The 16,622-nt window shown below is 38.9% G+C and overlaps 2 protein-coding genes across 2 annotated transcripts in view; one reads left to right on the plus strand and one right to left on the minus strand.

The window, feature by feature from the left end:
* LOC128455249 (potassium voltage-gated channel subfamily H member 6-like) overlaps positions 1 to 9,816 on the minus strand; it is a 52,057-nt gene extending 42,241 nt beyond the window's left edge. The window contains 3 exon segments of the mRNA XM_053438933.1: positions 1,115 to 1,279; positions 5,827 to 6,057; positions 9,741 to 9,816. Coding sequence (XP_053294908.1) covers positions 1,115 to 1,279; positions 5,827 to 6,057; positions 9,741 to 9,816 — 472 coding nt within the window.
* Positions 9,817 to 13,082: 3,266 nt separating this feature from the next.
* On the plus strand, positions 13,083 to 16,085 carry pdca (phosducin a). The gene is made up of 5 exons (XM_053438665.1): positions 13,083 to 13,131; positions 13,397 to 13,533; positions 13,755 to 13,974; positions 14,460 to 14,572; positions 15,897 to 16,085. The coding sequence occupies exons 1-5, from the start codon at positions 13,083 to 13,085 to the stop codon at positions 16,083 to 16,085; spliced, it is 708 nt and encodes a 235-aa protein (XP_053294640.1).
* The last annotated feature ends 537 nt before the right edge of the window (positions 16,086 to 16,622 follow it).

Genomic DNA, 16,622 nt, shown 5'->3' on the forward strand with positions numbered 1-16,622 from the left:
CTGTAAATGTACATTTTATTTATGCACTGCATAAAGTTGTTATAAGAACTGTATGTCCAGGTCCTCTCGATTTGAGACTTATTGATGTCCTGTCTTTTGTCCAATTGAAAAAACCTTCAGGATATTCTAAACGACTGCAGTGATATCTGCTTATAACATTTTTAGGCCAGAGTCAGTGGGAGAATATCAACAAGACCACTGACAGACCTGATGTAAACGGAAGGACTTGTTGAATTCTGAGTTATTACAATGAGGGGGAGATCATTTAGAGGCTAAATGCTGAAAGGACGACATATTGGAGATGTCACACAACCAGATTTCCCAAGCTGATTCTAGAAAAGCATGAGGAGATGCACACACTGAAACAATTCATGTTATTTACTGCAGTAAAATGTAATTCTCCCATCTGGAAAAAGGTTCAGGGCCATCAAGTCCAAAACCTCGCGCCACCTGAACAGTTTTTTCCCCATGGCAGTGGGGCTCACAAACAAGCCCCCTGCATCCCCCTGACTCCCCCCCCCCCCCCCCCCCGCACATAATTTATATATTATTAGCACTATCCCGAAACCATAACTGAACCTTATCACCGCACGGGCCCATAACTTATTCTTCTTACTGTATATATTGTTGTTTTATGTCCGATTTTAGTTTTTATGTCCAATGCACCAACCACAGCAAAGCAATTTCCTGTATGTTTAAATATACTTTGCAATTAAAAGAATTCTGATTCTGATTCTGATTATAATTAGAGTTTAAATCTCCACTGCTGATGCCCCCAACCTTCCTTGAGCTCCTCAACAAAGAAAAGAAAAGATGAATCGATGGATTAAAGGGAATATTTGAAGAGGATCTAATAACAAGCAATAATTGCTGTCTCTTGCTAATTATATAATTATATGTATTCATTGGAGGAGTAAAACAACATTGAGACACCATATACCTAGAAGGTAGTTGCTGTCTTTACACGTCATGCAACGATCATAAATACATATGCAATAAGATCCCTAAAACTCTGCTGTGGTAATTGATAAGCTGGTGTTTTAGGATCAGTGTCTGTCATCGTTGATTCCTCAGTGTGTATGAATTCACTGATGAATGTGTGGAGGAAACATACCCACAGCCAGCCAGGGGAAGTGCAGCACTCTGTTGAGCTCTCTGGCCGGTGAGCTGTTGGCTGGTCTGGGGTCGGTGGGAAGCTCAAAGTTGAGGATGAACATGATGACCAGTCCGTCTTCATTCTTCAATGGAACCACATCTATTTCACAGTTTAAACACACTCCTGCAGGGAGAGGGAGACACAGAGACGAGAGAAGTTACAACTTACAAGTAAATTGAATGAATTCTGGATAATTTCCACTAGATGGTGACACATGAGTGAAAATTACAGACAGTGCATACAATTTTTCTCTCTCTAATGCCTGTTATTAAGTCAAATCAATGAACCAATTCACATTCAATCTCATTCCTAAATTTGTGCGAAGAGGGAGAGCGAGTCTAATCAAATCGGTTTTAAATAAGACATATTAAGACGTTTCAATTCACTGCCCTGTGAGAGAGAGCAACATCTCTCACAGGGCCTTGCATAATGGTTTAATAGGCAGGGGGGGAACAAATCTCTGCAAACATAATTTTGTATTAGAGGTTTTCTTCTTCAAACTGCAGCTGTCTTTTTACAGTGTTCTACCAGTATGTTTTCAGACTTTAATGTCACAAATGTTGATAGGAAAACTGCCACTTAAATTGGTAACTGGTAGGAATATGATCTCGGAAGGTCTCGACCTCACTGTGTAAAGTGCTTTGTGATAATATATGTTGGTTTTCTTCACTATACAAATACAATTGAATTGAAACAAATATGTCTTTATTCTTCCAACTTGAAGCTGGAGCTTTTGATTCATTGATGTGACCATACCAGGCCAGTGAGCGTTTGTGAAACTAAATCTCATATTTCTTTATACTGATTGACTTTTGTTTATCATAGAACTGTGCTGAGGGAATTAACTTGATTGGCTATGTTATTCATTTGAGTATGTGAGTTTATTTAATGGAAACTGGGAACTGTGTGTGTGAATATTATTTGTGTGTGAAGGACAGAGACAGGAGAGGGGGCTGGTGATGGGGCTAAGTTGACAACTAGGATGGATTAATGTGCCTGCGTTCTAACTTATGCTACCTTAATATTATATCCTACCTGACATAACAGTGACAGACCATCTGCTGCAGAGCACACACACACACACACACACACACACACACACACACAAACATACACACACACTCAATTACAAAATATCTAGGCATGTTACCAACATGATAATCCTATGACCTGATATTGAAACTAAATCATGAGCTGTACAGACCCTGTTGAATACTAATGATAAAATGTCTTAAAATGAAAAATAAAAACTTGGTCTGAAGTCAGTAGTGTTGTGGAGAACTCAGTCAGCAGCTGATGTCTTATGCAGAAGGTTTCAATGTAGACTTGATGCATCAAGGAGACCAGAAGGTGAAACAATATACAAATGCTAACAGTGTAACATCGTCCCCAAGTCTGAAGATGTCTCCCACAACATCCCCATATCTTCCTCTACTTGTGTCACCCATTCTAACAGCACATCCATGAATTGCTAGAATTGCCGTCACTGTCTATGTTACATGTAGGTGTTCACATCCTATTGGATAGTTATACCTAAAGTACGCATAACTAAACATATGACTTACGTATTGCCACTGGTGAAATATGCAAAAGAGTTGAAGTTGTTGAAAGTTGAAGTTGGTACCTCTCTGTCTGGCTCATATGAAAGTCCCTAAGCGTAGACACTACAATGTCCTGTTGGTTGGTCCTTTATCTATAACTACTGTATATAAGGGAGAATCTGTGGAATTAGACAGGCACTGTTCTCCTGTACAGATAATATTGGTAATATACATAATATATAGTGGCATATACAGTAATGTGTGAAGATGATCAGCAACTCCTCAACAAGCAACTCAGAATTTAATTATTTAAAAGGATATTATGATAAGCTTACAATCTGCTCGCATGACACACAAGTTGTCTCCTTCCATGGTTTCATGTCATACTACCATCGGGATACACTGTAAAATTAAATTGTTTCACAGCTTTACTGAATTTATTCAACTTGTAGAAAATGTTGCCCAAATTTAATAATTCCCATTATTAATTAGTTGACACAATGTCCCCACAATTCAAAATGTTAAGATGTTAGAACTTTTTTTCTAATTTAAACACTAGAGTAGACTCTTGTTCTTCTTTAAAAAGAGCTTTATCTTTGGAGATACTTAAAATTAAGTTAAAAACTTTGAGTTATCTCATTTCTTTGCAAGTGAAATGTTTCATTGGTGTGTGTGTATCTGTGTGTGCGTGTGTGTGTGTGTGTGTGTGTGTGTGTGTGTGTGTGTGTGTGTGTGTGTGTGTGTGTGTGTGTGTGTTTGTCGAGGTCATAGTGAAGGTCAGTGCTGGTCTTTAGGGACAATGAGAGAAATAGGATCATAGTTTTCATTCGAGAATAAATACCATATCAGCCAAATGAAATGATTAACTTGCGGATTAAAGATTAATGGCAAGCGCCAAAAGATTATTCAGTTCAAACGTACGCGCGCACATACGCACACACAAACACACACACGTTCTGGTTCTCACTCAGCCTCCTCTACGCCCTTCATGCCTGACATTATACCTCTCTTCCTTCTCCTCTCTTCCTTTTCCAAGGTTAGCACTCAGGACTCTCTCAAATTTTGTTACTCATATTATTAGAGAATTCACTGGTTTTATGAGGACCACTTCAGTTTAAGCACACTTTGTTATATTTTAAAATGGCTAAAACTGCCATTTGTGCACATCAATATATATGCTTAACCCATGATGCAAAATTCTAGAAGAAAACTAATTTATTAACTCACAAATGTATTTAAAATATTTGTTGAAATAAGGGTTATGGTGCTCACTTTATTATCCTTGAGATGGGGTGGGTATTAGAACAGTGGTTAGAACTTTCCCCTCACACCAACAAGGTTGGTACTTTGAACCTTTGGACTTCTGTGTGGATTTAGCATGTTCTGTGCATGTCATAGTCAAAGACCAGAGACTCTAAATTTCCCCGGGTGTGGATGTTTGATTGTCTTTAAAGAATTAGATGTAGTTTGTTATATGCTAATGATAATAAACCACAACCAAAGAAACCTGGTTTTGTATTTATATAGCGCTTTTCTAGTCTTGATCACCACTCAAAGCGCTTTACAGTACAGTTTTACATTCACCCATTCAAACACACATTCATACAGTGTATCTATTAGCAGCACTTTGTTGTTCTCTGAGAGGCAATTCGGGGTTCAGCATTTTGCCCAAGGACACTTAAGCAGGCAGATGGGGAAGACTGGGGATCGAACTGCGACCTTCAGGTTGGAGGACCGCCGCTCTACCCCTCAGACACAGCCGCCCACATGTCAGTGATATATGTATATTTCAGGGTTCGACACACTGGCCAAATTAAGTTGGAGCTACCCATCCATGAGGAGCCACTTAATCACAATCCCCAGCTAACTGTCAGGTGGTGGCTTCTAAACCCGGTCATCACAGAAACATGTATTGACCAGAAATTAATACAACGATTCTACTGGTGTATGGGATCAGTTTATGTGGACAGCTTCAGTTAGAAGTGCTGTGTCAGCTTCCTGAATCGCTCCTGAACCCGAGATCATTCTGCCCTAGAGTCAGTATATTATAAAAATTTACCCTCTGACCTCTTCATCCTCAGGCTAAAACAATAAGACCAGGAATTGTTGAAATTTTTTTGCAAGGGAGGTGGTTAAATGACAGATTAAATATTTATAGACAATATTCTACTTTAGCAGATACGCAGAGGGAACTAAGAAACTACAGCACAACACAGAAAACTACACCACAACACAGAAAACTTCTGTATGTACATGGGTTTTTCCCTTTTGCATCATCAGAAGCTATTAATGTTGAATATTTGCTTAGAACAGGATTAATTTCTTATCCCTTCCTCCTCTAAGTCATTAGTCTCTACTTTCATGTCCACACACAATCCCAGTCACAAAGCCTCCTGCATCATTGTTATGCTGCTTTCAGACATGCACTGAACTCCGCAGCTCCTCCGCAGTATTTTATCCAGCGGAGGTGCAGGTGAGAATGCAAAAGTCCAAGTGAGAGCCCCCTGATTATCTGCAGCATTTCTCTGCCTGCCCCCCTGGTATAAAGCCCGTAGAAACTCAGGTGATTCTGATGTAAGAACGATCCCCCCCGCTGGATTCAGAGCGAGCGAGTGTGTATGTGTGTGGGGGGGGGGGGGGGGGGGGGGGGGGGGGGGGGGTATGATGCCTCCAACACGCGACATACACAAATATTAAAAAAGAAGAAGAAAACAAATATTTCCTGGTGAAAAAGCGATGACACACACATAGAGGACACCAATGAAGATGTCAAGAGAGTTTGTGGTGATAAGAGCCGACAGTGGAGTCTGTGTGTTGTAAAGAAAATCTTGTGATCTCCTCAGGTGAATTAATATGTCACGTCCTGTCTTTGCCTGCTGCACCCGGCTGCTCCACCTCTCTGCTTAATAATGCGGAGGATTTATTGCTGTTGTGTTCAAAGTTCAATAAAACTTGACTCAGTTTGCAGAACCCAGAACTGAAGAATCAGTTGTCGTGCCATTGTCATGACAGTTCATGTTGTCGGGAAGGCTGCTCTACTCCACTTAAATACAGTGGTGAGTAAAATTTTGCAGCTCTCATCACAAATGATGACTTAGTGCTTGAATATCTGAGTGGAAGAGATCAAACCTTCTTTAGTGTAGAGTGAAATCTCCACCTTCCTCTCCTCTGCTCCCAGCAGAGCTTTAGCCATCTGGGCCATCGCTGGTCTCCTGGTGTGAGGTCCATACAGGAAGCTGCAGGTGCAGGACTTCTGCATCACCTCCGCCCGGGTATAACCACACATCCCACAGAAGGCGTCATTACAGAATATAATCGCACAGTTCTCCACCTGTGCATTGGCGATGATAAACTTCCTATCTGTAGGGGAAGAGGAAAGGAAAGAGAAGTGAGCAAAGTGTGTTAAGTATTCTTGCTATCGATTGGCCCTTTAGTGACAATTACAACTAAGCATTGATACATTTTCCTAAAGGAACAAGGATTCAGACAAACCTTTGCTTATATTAAAACTTCAGAAGAGGACAGTTGAGATGTGGAATCTTCAGCAGGGGATTTATATTGAAAAAGACAAAAACTCTTTCCATAAGGAAACACTGTCATGTGTAATGTGACTGAGATATTGTAAAGAACGGAGTGTCATGTTAAGAATGTACAGCTCGATGTGGCCCAATAGGTGCAGGAAACACTTACTTAAACTAAGACGTTTAAACGGGTAACATGACATAAAGACCAACAACTGCATAAAGCAAAACCTGGGCAATGACAGGAATTACGACTCTACAGGCAGGGATTCAAAGGCAGAAATCAAACATTTAATTGTGCCCGACAATTACAGATAGTATGCCAATTTCTAATGAAGGAATCTATGATGACACCCAAGAACCGTTTTCTACAGTTTACAGTCAGTCATGACAGAGTTGATAGAGCCCTTCATGGACTTTGGTGCTGAGGTGATTAACAGTTCTGTTAACAGGGTAACTGACTCTTTAAATCAGCATTCAACGAGGCTATAGCGCATTGTCCACTAACTAGAAGGTTGGCAGTTTGATCCCTATCTACCCCATTCTGCATGCGTCCTTAGGCAAGATACTAAAGCCCAACTAGCCTCTGATGGCTGTGCTGACAGTCTATGGGGGATGTGTGATGGGGAAAGGGCTGCACATAGATGCACTCTATGAATGTGTGTGTGAATGGCAAAAACTGTACAGTAAAGTGCATTGAGTGCTCATCAAGTTTAATAAAGTGCTATATAAATACAGACCAAGAAACAGATTTAATGAATGGGTCATCTTCTCCTCTGCTCCTTCCAGAAATTACTGTGACACCAGTCTGGCATTAGAAAATTATATGGAGGGGCTTTTGGGAGATGATGCTAACCAAAAAGCCAAGCTTCTCAGACAGCGAGGTACAAACCAGCCAGTATGAACCTCCCACATGTTGGGTACATTATGCTTGTCCTCCTCGTGTCCTCTGGTGTGTGTGAAAGAGGATTCTCAGCAAAAAGGAGGAATAAATCCGCTGTCAGAGGGTCTGAGGGTCCCTGCACCAGTCTTGAGGGACCAAAGCTTGGAGGAGTTGATACAACCCTCAAAGGATAAGCAGTGTAGATAGTGGATGAATGGATGGATTATAATACTAAGGACACTGTGCAGCTGTGATTCAGTCAGGGTAAAAGAGCAAGGCCCAAGCAGTCACAGTGGCTATCAGGGGGATGGGTTTTAAAGGGAGCCCCTCGTTAACTTGTTTTGTTGTAGTTGTGTCGTAACACTAATGAACTGACCATATAGCAAATGTATTATTTTGTTTCTATTTTACTAACAAGCTCTATTTAACTGAAGTATTTTGCACTTCGCTTAGTGATTTTTTCCTTTAGAATGAAACTAAATTATCTATTCATTACCAAAACATTTATCGGTAACAGCTAAGAAGGAGAAAATATGAATGTGTTGCTTTGCATGTGGATATCAGTGGTGTTCCCAAACTTATTGGATTAGTTTATATTAGATTCAACTTTATTGTCATTGCACATAGTACAAGTACAACCAAATGCAGTTTAACATCTAACCAGATAGTACATAGTAGATTAAGGCAATATTTATAGGTGAAAGTGTGTGTCATATATTATATATAAGCATGACAAAACACAGATAATAAAACTACAAGGTCAATTATTTACAGATGCTGCATAGAGTATATGAGAACCTTGAGTATATACACAGGCAGCAGATAAGGAATAAGAGTACAATAAATAATAACATGTGCTGACGCAGGTAGTGTTGTGGAATTTTCTGAGACACTGTCTCCTCTCCTCAAGACGTAGTGCAGCTGTCCGTTGTGTTTTGGGAAGTGTGAGAGCATGGCCAAGGTCTAAGGCTTCACTCCATAGACACCACAGATATGAGACTGCGTAAGCTAGAAAATAAATGTACTTGTTTAGGAACTAGCAGACCAATAGACTAAATGATCTGTAGGGGTTTAAAGTGTGACCACAGGAGTTGAGACTTTAGAATATAAGAGGACATTATTCACAGTTGTATTGATGCTATCAGATTTTCTCCTTGGCAAAGCTGCAATAAATATTTCAGCAAAAATACATTAAAGGACTCCTCAACACTTTCTTCACTGATGAGTTGACCATTGACCATGACCAGCAGACTTTCCACAACAGGTAGGGGGGTCAATGAGTAAATAACATGTACAAAACAGGTGAGGGGGTCTGAGGCCTGAGGAAGGTATTGAGGTGTGACATAATAAATAAGTTGCCATTCCACACCGTGATGCAGTTAGTCAAGATGGTTTCAAAAGTGCAACGGTACAAGTTCTCAGGATCTGAGGAGCCAAAGGAGCTTCCTTTACCTCCTTCAGAAAGTAAAGGCCCTCCTGTGACTGTGGAAGTGTTGAAGAACCAAGAGAGATCCTCAGAGATGTGGCACAGAGGAATTTGAATCTGGAGACATGCTTCACCTAAGTCCCATTTATGTGAATTGGGATGTGTCTGCCACCTGGTGTCCTCCGGTGATCCATAATGAGATCTAAAGTTTTCTACGTAATGAGTGCAAGGTTGATGTCAGTGCAGCATTGTGGGACCAGCAGCCTTGCATGCATTCACTCTGCTCAGGGAAGATTAAACATGTGGAGTTTTTGAGGGGCTGGTAGTATGTCGGGGGCCGTTTTGATGGCTGTTGAATTGCTGGTCCTCTTAACATTTTTGGTAAGGAGCACCAGCGCTACAAATGAGAAAAGCTAGTTTGGAGCCCTGTAAAAGGGCACCCAACATGTTAAGGGCTTTGAATTCACTTGAAAAAAAAACATCCAACATCACTGGATCCTGGACATCCTGGACTACTCTGTGCCAACCTATGGGGTGGAACCACAATGGTCAACTCTTAATGGCGTCGACAGAAATGAAACTCCAGCTTCATCATGACATCTATAAAGTCTAAGCCTCTTCAAAGATACTTTTTAATGCAGATCATCAGTCCTCTTCTGTCAAGTCTTTTGTCCAAGGCCCTGTAGACTGCAGTCATCATTTAATTAAACTTTTGGTAGATATAGGTCTATAAGACACATCTTATGAATGATTGTTAAAGTTATTACTTTCTTGGTAGAAAATAACTTCATTACCTCATCTCATTAGTTGTTAAATGTCAATTCTGTTTAATTTATAGATGCCAAATCAGAAAATTACTTAATTTCCACAAGGCACTTTACATAAGGTCCAGACCATGCAACACAATAGACAACCCAATGCTTCCCACAAAAGCCAACATTCTTGACTGTGGAGACAAAAAAGAGGATGAAAACTGTAGCAGAACCACACTCAATGTGGCCGGCCAAGATATATTTTCTATAACTGAAAAATTAAGTTGCTCTATTGTAATTTTTTTCTTTCTGGATTCTCTGACAAACTATAATGAAATCAATTTCATTATTTGCTATGTAGGTCTTAACTTAAATAAAAAAAAGTTTTCTTCTTACTCAAACAGGTGTTTGTTGTTTTTTCCATTTGTAATTTTGATGTCAAACTACTTGAGGTTACTCACTCTGTTCCTCGAACTTGCGGATGATGGTATCCAAGAAGGTGTTCTGCGGAGCCACGTGGCCTCGTCTTACCGGCATGGTCCAGGTTCGAGTTCTGACCCTTTTTGGAAGCTTTCTCACGATCTGATTGGCTGATTGAAATTAGCTCTTTCTTTAGTCGGAGGTATAAAATGCTGTTCCTGAGTTTGGCTTGTTTGGTTTGTGTGTCCTCATCCTCTCCTCCACCGTCTCTCTCTCTCTCTCTCTCTCTCCTCTCATGCTCCCTCCATCCTGTCAGCGCAGACCCGCCCACTGCATGTATTGTTCACAGTAAACAAATAAGGCATGAAATCAGGAAACTGTTTGTAGTAGAGACCATCGTGGAAAAAATATCTTATTATTAGCAATACCTTGTATTTCTGCAATTATTTTGCAATTTCCATCAAAATAGATTTGGAGGGACAATTCTTTTTCTATGCACAATCCATTAGTACATCTTTTTTGGCTGATCTTCTCTCCACACTAAAATAAAGACGTTGGTACTTCAAGTAAAGTACTTTTTTTGGAAGTCATCTCTAATGTTGTTATTATTTCCATTATTATATCATTTTAATTCTATGTTTTAATAATTATTTTATTAAAAAGTTAAGTTACTAAGATCAATTGTGGAAAATCGAAAATTCAATAGAGGAGAAATGTAATAGAGTAACACATTTATTTTCCTCCAGTATAGCAACAGATTCATTAGCCAACATATTCATGTGGAATTAGAGTCATTTGGAAGACAAAGCATTATCAAAGCATATGATTTAAATATTAATTAATTATGATTAATGATTCGTAATATATGAATCATTAATAGTATGGTTAGTGTGTTAATTGAAGGGTTGTGTTCATGGGGTTATTTAATAACTAAGGACTACTTTGTTCAGGACGGCTCCTTCAGTTAAACAGTGACATCTCCAGGATCTATTTTGTAATGAAAGTATGTTCGCTGGAAAAGACCATGGATAAAACAAATTCTACCACTTATGACAAACTATGAATTTCGTAAAAATTGTTAAATGTTTTTCAATCTGTGTCTGACAATGAAAATATTAATATGAAATTTAATTAAACTGCAATGCTTGTTTTAGCATTGCCATTACTTATATTCGTATATTTGAAAATGGGTTCTGTAACTCAAACCCTGCCGTCATCATTCCATAGCACAGAGCTTGGCATTATAACTAATCATATTAAGTATCAGTGATGACGACGATGACAGTGAGGATAAAGCTTACCCCTCATCTCTCTCCCCTCCCTTGTCTAATCTTGAGTTCATATGTGGACACACAACCCAGTGTATGTCTCCACTGATAGCAGATAACAAATAGAGGCAACAGACGAAGCTTGAACAAAAAACTTAAGGAAGAAATCAGCTGAGTTTAAAGCCTCCACTCCTCAATCAGGACACAAAGGCAACAACCTCTGTGTGTCGTGGGTAAGTGCCATGCAGATAAATGTACAGCACATCTCCTAATGTGTCGTCTGGAGCCGCAATATGGTTTCTGTAAGAGACTGAGTTTATTTTATGTGTGACTATTAAAGCATTCATGATCTATTTTTCTCGAGAAATTCGTATTGAAATATTTTTTGTGTATAATTATTGTTGTAGTTCTACTTTACCGTCTTTCTTTTCTATAGCTATTTTTTCCAATAGTGATTTCCTATTTACAGTAGATGTGCATACATGATTGTTGTTTAAATCAAATAATTTGCTAAAATGCATATATTTTGTGGTGCATGTACTTACTTATCTATACTTTTACTTTTCAATTCACGTTATACCGTATTTAAAACCATTGAACTGTAGGGTTCAAATCTAAACTGCATTTGAACAAATGATTCCAGCTGAATTCAATTCAAATATATTTGTATGGTGCCAAATCACAACTTACATGATCTCAAGGCCTGTTACATGATAAAGTATAAAGCATTAGAGAGCTGTTGTTTATATTGTGCTTGTTCTTTATCCAGATCAGGCAAAGCAAACTTTGACATTGTTACGATGACATGTATGATGTCATTTATATTATAACAATTGGTTCATCAAAATAAGATGAAGATTGCGTCTCTAATCTCACAGATTGCAATAGTTAATGCATATCTAAGCTTTATGACATAATTGTCTGATTTCATAGTGATGACATCTTTCCTACAATATTATTATACATTTCGTAGTTTTTCGATCTATATAAGCTTTAGTTTGTTTCTATAGTCCTAAAGGCTGCAGATATACTTGTAAAATATTTTTGAACTGTACATAATGTCATTTTGTGTCACACATATATCATCAAATGGTGGAGAAGAGTTTTCCGATCAATATAAACTTGAGATGTCTCTTCACTGACACTAATGTTATTTGCGGTGAACATTACCAGTCTAAAGTAATAATTTTGAAACCTCCAAGTTTTTCCACCAAGGTTGTTGGCAGTCCGTCATTGACTGTATAAATTTGCTCACACACACACACACACATGCAAAATTATTTTGCACACACGCACACAAACACGCACAGTTGCAAGAACAATGCCCTGCTTTCGACTAAGCTGGTACACAATGTAATTAGCTCTCTGACGTAGTGTTGATAAGTGCAGCTCAGCTGCATCAGCACAAAGGCTTCCTGGTGACAAGTGTGTAATTCTCAAATGCTGTTGGTTTATTCAACATTATAAAGCAAAGTCCTCAACCCATATTTAAGTATCTCTCACAAACAGAAAAGTTAAGTAATGTGTGGAAATAAACCCAAATATGACAAGTTGCAGTAGAATCACACTCAAGACTATAGTCTGTTGAATTAAAAACAAACTCCCCCCATTTTATCTTCGTCACCAGAGGTTATTATTAAATTTCCAGGATCACAATAATAAATCAAACTTGATAGACAGAATTACAGACAAAGCTTTCAAATGAATGTCACGTCGCACAATTGCACATATACTGAGATCTCCCAGGTGGGTCTCAGACTCCTGCTAATCTCTGCATAATCTGATCAATCATCTTCAGTTTGACTCATAGTAAGTGGCTGTGACGACTGCATGGACCTGTGCATTCAGTGAAATATAACTAAGAGTATCATGCAGGTGAGATTGAAGCTTGTACAAAATCAGATGCATGTTGGGCAGTTACGAGATTAAGCATATACGTAACTCTGTCAGACACAGTTTGCTAAAGAAGCAGCACTGAGGTCATAAACGTTCACGAGGCATTGAGTAGCATACTGCAGCTTAGGCTAAAATATGGCTCTCTGCTACCGCATCACCTCAACTTCTGCGAATATGTGCCTGGTTAAGTGATTTGTTTGTGTGTTGCAGGCTGCTAGGATGTCTGGCCCCACCCTGGAAGAAGAGGACTTGCCTGGCAATCACACAGGTCAGAGACAAACTATCAGAAAGTTGAGGTTAACATCAATTTCTAAAATGGAAGATCAGCCTAACTTGTGTTTCTGACTTTTGGGTAAGACAGTACACAAGATAACCATTTTAACTCAAGCCAGTGAACGTTAATTCTGTGTGAAAAGTTGAATTGAGATGTTAACCAATGTGCTTTTGATGGTTTTTACTACCTTTAATACTGTACATTATATGTTAAGTATGTCTATTAAGGTGCTTGTGTTTGTTTCTTTGTGTGCTTGCAGGTCCTAAAGGTGTAATTAATGACTGGCGGAGGTTTAAGTTGGACAGTGTGGATCAGACGGTGCCTCAGAACAAGAGAGAGCTGCTGAGACAGATGTCCAGCACTAGAGAGGAGGACAAGGACAGAGGCAACAGAAAGGTGGATACAAACAATCACAGAGACTCACAGTTACTAAGTATAGATATCTATAATGTTCATGACAAGGATACAATAGGCTCAGTTGTTCTAAAAACAAAAAGGTTCAGAGGAAAATAATCAAAATCACAGGACAGACCATTGTTTCACAGCCAAAGTTACCTTGTTTATAATTTATGTAAATGTCAAAAAGGTGAAGCAGTAATATTTTTCCTCACGTGTAGATGAGCGTTCAGGAGTACGAGATGATCCAGGATGAGGACGAGCGCTGCCTGAAACGCTACAGGAAGAATTGTATGCAGGAAATGCACGAGCGCTTGAGCTTCGGCCCGAGGTTTGAAGAAGTGCACGAGCTTGAGAGTGGGGAAGCCTTCCTGGAGGTCATAGAGCAGGAACATCGGCAGACCCTGGTGGTAGTTCATGTCTACCAGCATGGTGTCAAAGGTTAGTTTATTTTAATCGTGTTGATCTGATATCATTAACTATTGCAACTACAATGTTTAACTACAGACTTTTAACAGTGGCTCCCTGTTTTATTTTAGGATAGACTTTATTTATTGGTTAGGGTCTGCTGTCAGGCGGGAACTGTGTTTATGCCGTCAGGGCCCCAAGGCTCTGGAGTGAATTGGCTGAGGAAATACTTCAGACTGAGACAGTGTCTTCTTTTAAGTCCCGGCTAAAAACATTCATTTTTGGGAATACACTTTCCTGAATTTACTTGGCTGGGCTATAATTGGCCTTTTATCTGTCCTTATCATAACAATGATTCTTTACGTAATTCTTTCGTAATTTGAATTTGAATTTTTCCTGTTGTGTTGCAGTTTGAACTTTATTTTGAAAAGTGCTTAATAAATAAAGTTATTATTATTATCATTATTATTATGAGATTGTTCACTACAATGCTGTCTGCTCATGATCTCCGTTGTTAGGCTGTGAACAGATGAACTCGTGTCTGGACTGTCTGGCGTTGGAGTACTCCAGTATTAAATTCTGTCGTATTGATGCTGTGGCCACAGGTGCTGCTGAGCGCTTCTCTTCTGAGGTAAGTAAACTCTACCAGTTTGAGTCTCCTGATGTAGACTGCAGATGGAAGCCTGCCATTACAGGCGCCTATTCCAGTCAGCATCCTCCTCCCTTTCCACCTTCTGTCTGGTACCGTTTCCAAAAACGACTGATGGAAAATGAGAGCAAGTAACCTACACGCTGAAAAGATCACTTGGCAACATACATATTTTACAGTTTTGTGTCTCAGGATTATTGTGATGGTTTAAGGAAATACAAACAAGTCAAAGAGTTTCTCCCCCATAGTAAACTGACAATGACTGCTGCCAGACAATTTTCCTATACAAGAAGAAGGTAGCTTATATTATTTATTATATCTGAGACTAATAACAAATTGAATCACAGTAAGCCCCATGGAGACATTGATATTTACTGATATTAACTGTGAGGTAAAAAAGGGTAACATTAAATAATCAAAACAAATAAAATTGTCTTTAACTCAGTCTCAAATTGCATTGATAAATATTTATAAATGTTTAATTGATGTAACACATTCAAAGAAACGACAACATAAGAAAATCAATCAATCAATCAAATTTTATTTGTATATAGCCCATATTCACAAATCACAATTTCTCTCATAGGGCTTTAATATGGTGAGACATCCTCTGTCCTTAACCCTCAACAAGAGTAAGGAAAAACTACTAAAAACTCTTTTAACGGGGTAAAAATATGTAGAAACCTCAGAGTGAGCCACATGTGAGGGATCTCTCTTCCAGGACGGACAGAAGTGCAATAGATGTCAAGTGTAGGAAAACATACAGGCCTTGATATGAATAACTACACAACACATATGCCTACAAAATAAATATTACTCTCATCAGGCCTTCAAACCTATTTTTACAGTGACTTTATCAATGTATTGTCAATGTCTGGCCTGTAACCCTTTGATAAGCTATAATAATTCCATCATTTTGTCAATCAATGCATTCATGAACTCAATCAAAAGTTAAGATATTCGATACTGAAACAATGAAACAATTTGTAAAATTGTAAAATATACTGAAAGAAGAAGAAAACTTCGAAAAAGGGCAATTAACAAAATTAACTGAATGTCCAAGTTGAAACTGAAAGTACTTTTACTATAACATGCAGCTCAATTTTAAGTTGGACTCTTGAACTTGAAGGCTGTCATAGCAAAAATACTATTCACAATTATTGAAAGAGTATATTCTTTAAAAAGAAGGGGAAAAAATGGATCACAGTATTGATCCAAGATGCTGAGTATTGGTTCAAATCAGTGTCACTGCTAAATGGTCAGCCTGCATTCGGCTAAATCCTGATTCCTGTTGATATCCTTTCAGGTTCTCCCTGCCCTGCTCCTGTACAAGGCAGGTGAGTTGCTGGGTAATTTCCTGGCTGTTACCAAACACTTCAGCGAGGAGTTCTTTGCAACGGACGTGGAGGGGTTTCTCAATCAATATGGCCTCTTACCTGAGAAGGACATCGCAGCATGTGCTGATGACGAGGACGAAGGAGGGGACGTTGAGTAGAGGGAGAGGGAGAGGGAAAGAATTAAGAGGGAGGAGAAAAGGGGGGAGAGAGACAGAGGGCGGACTTGTTGTCGAGGGGATACAGGGAAGAGGAAACAGGAAGAGGAAACAGGAAGAGGGAAGAAGTGGAGGAAGACAGTGGCACACAAACACTAGTAAAGAAATCATTTATATTGCATTACAGACAAATACACGTAAACATCCACCAGCACACACAGAATGTGGATTATAACAAGAAACAGTTAGGTGTAAATTAAATGGTGTTTTGTACTGAAATACTGCTTGTCAGTCATATCACAGCTCAGATTAAAAATCACTTGTCCAAAATTCTTTCTATTCTTTCTATCTGTCTGTGTAGCATTCTAAAGGTTGTACTACAGAACTGTCACTTCTCATCATGATATTGTTTCTATTTCAGTAAAGTCAACATTTCTTCAGCAGCTATTCAACAGTTCAATCTGTATTTTTTGTGTATTACAATTTATCACACTAATACACAATGTTTGTGGGGTTATTATGTCATCATGGAGGAAACTT

This window comes from Pleuronectes platessa, chromosome 13, assembly GCF_947347685.1.
Source record: "Pleuronectes platessa chromosome 13, fPlePla1.1, whole genome shotgun sequence".
Lineage (NCBI taxonomy): Eukaryota > Metazoa > Chordata > Actinopteri > Pleuronectiformes > Pleuronectidae > Pleuronectes > Pleuronectes platessa.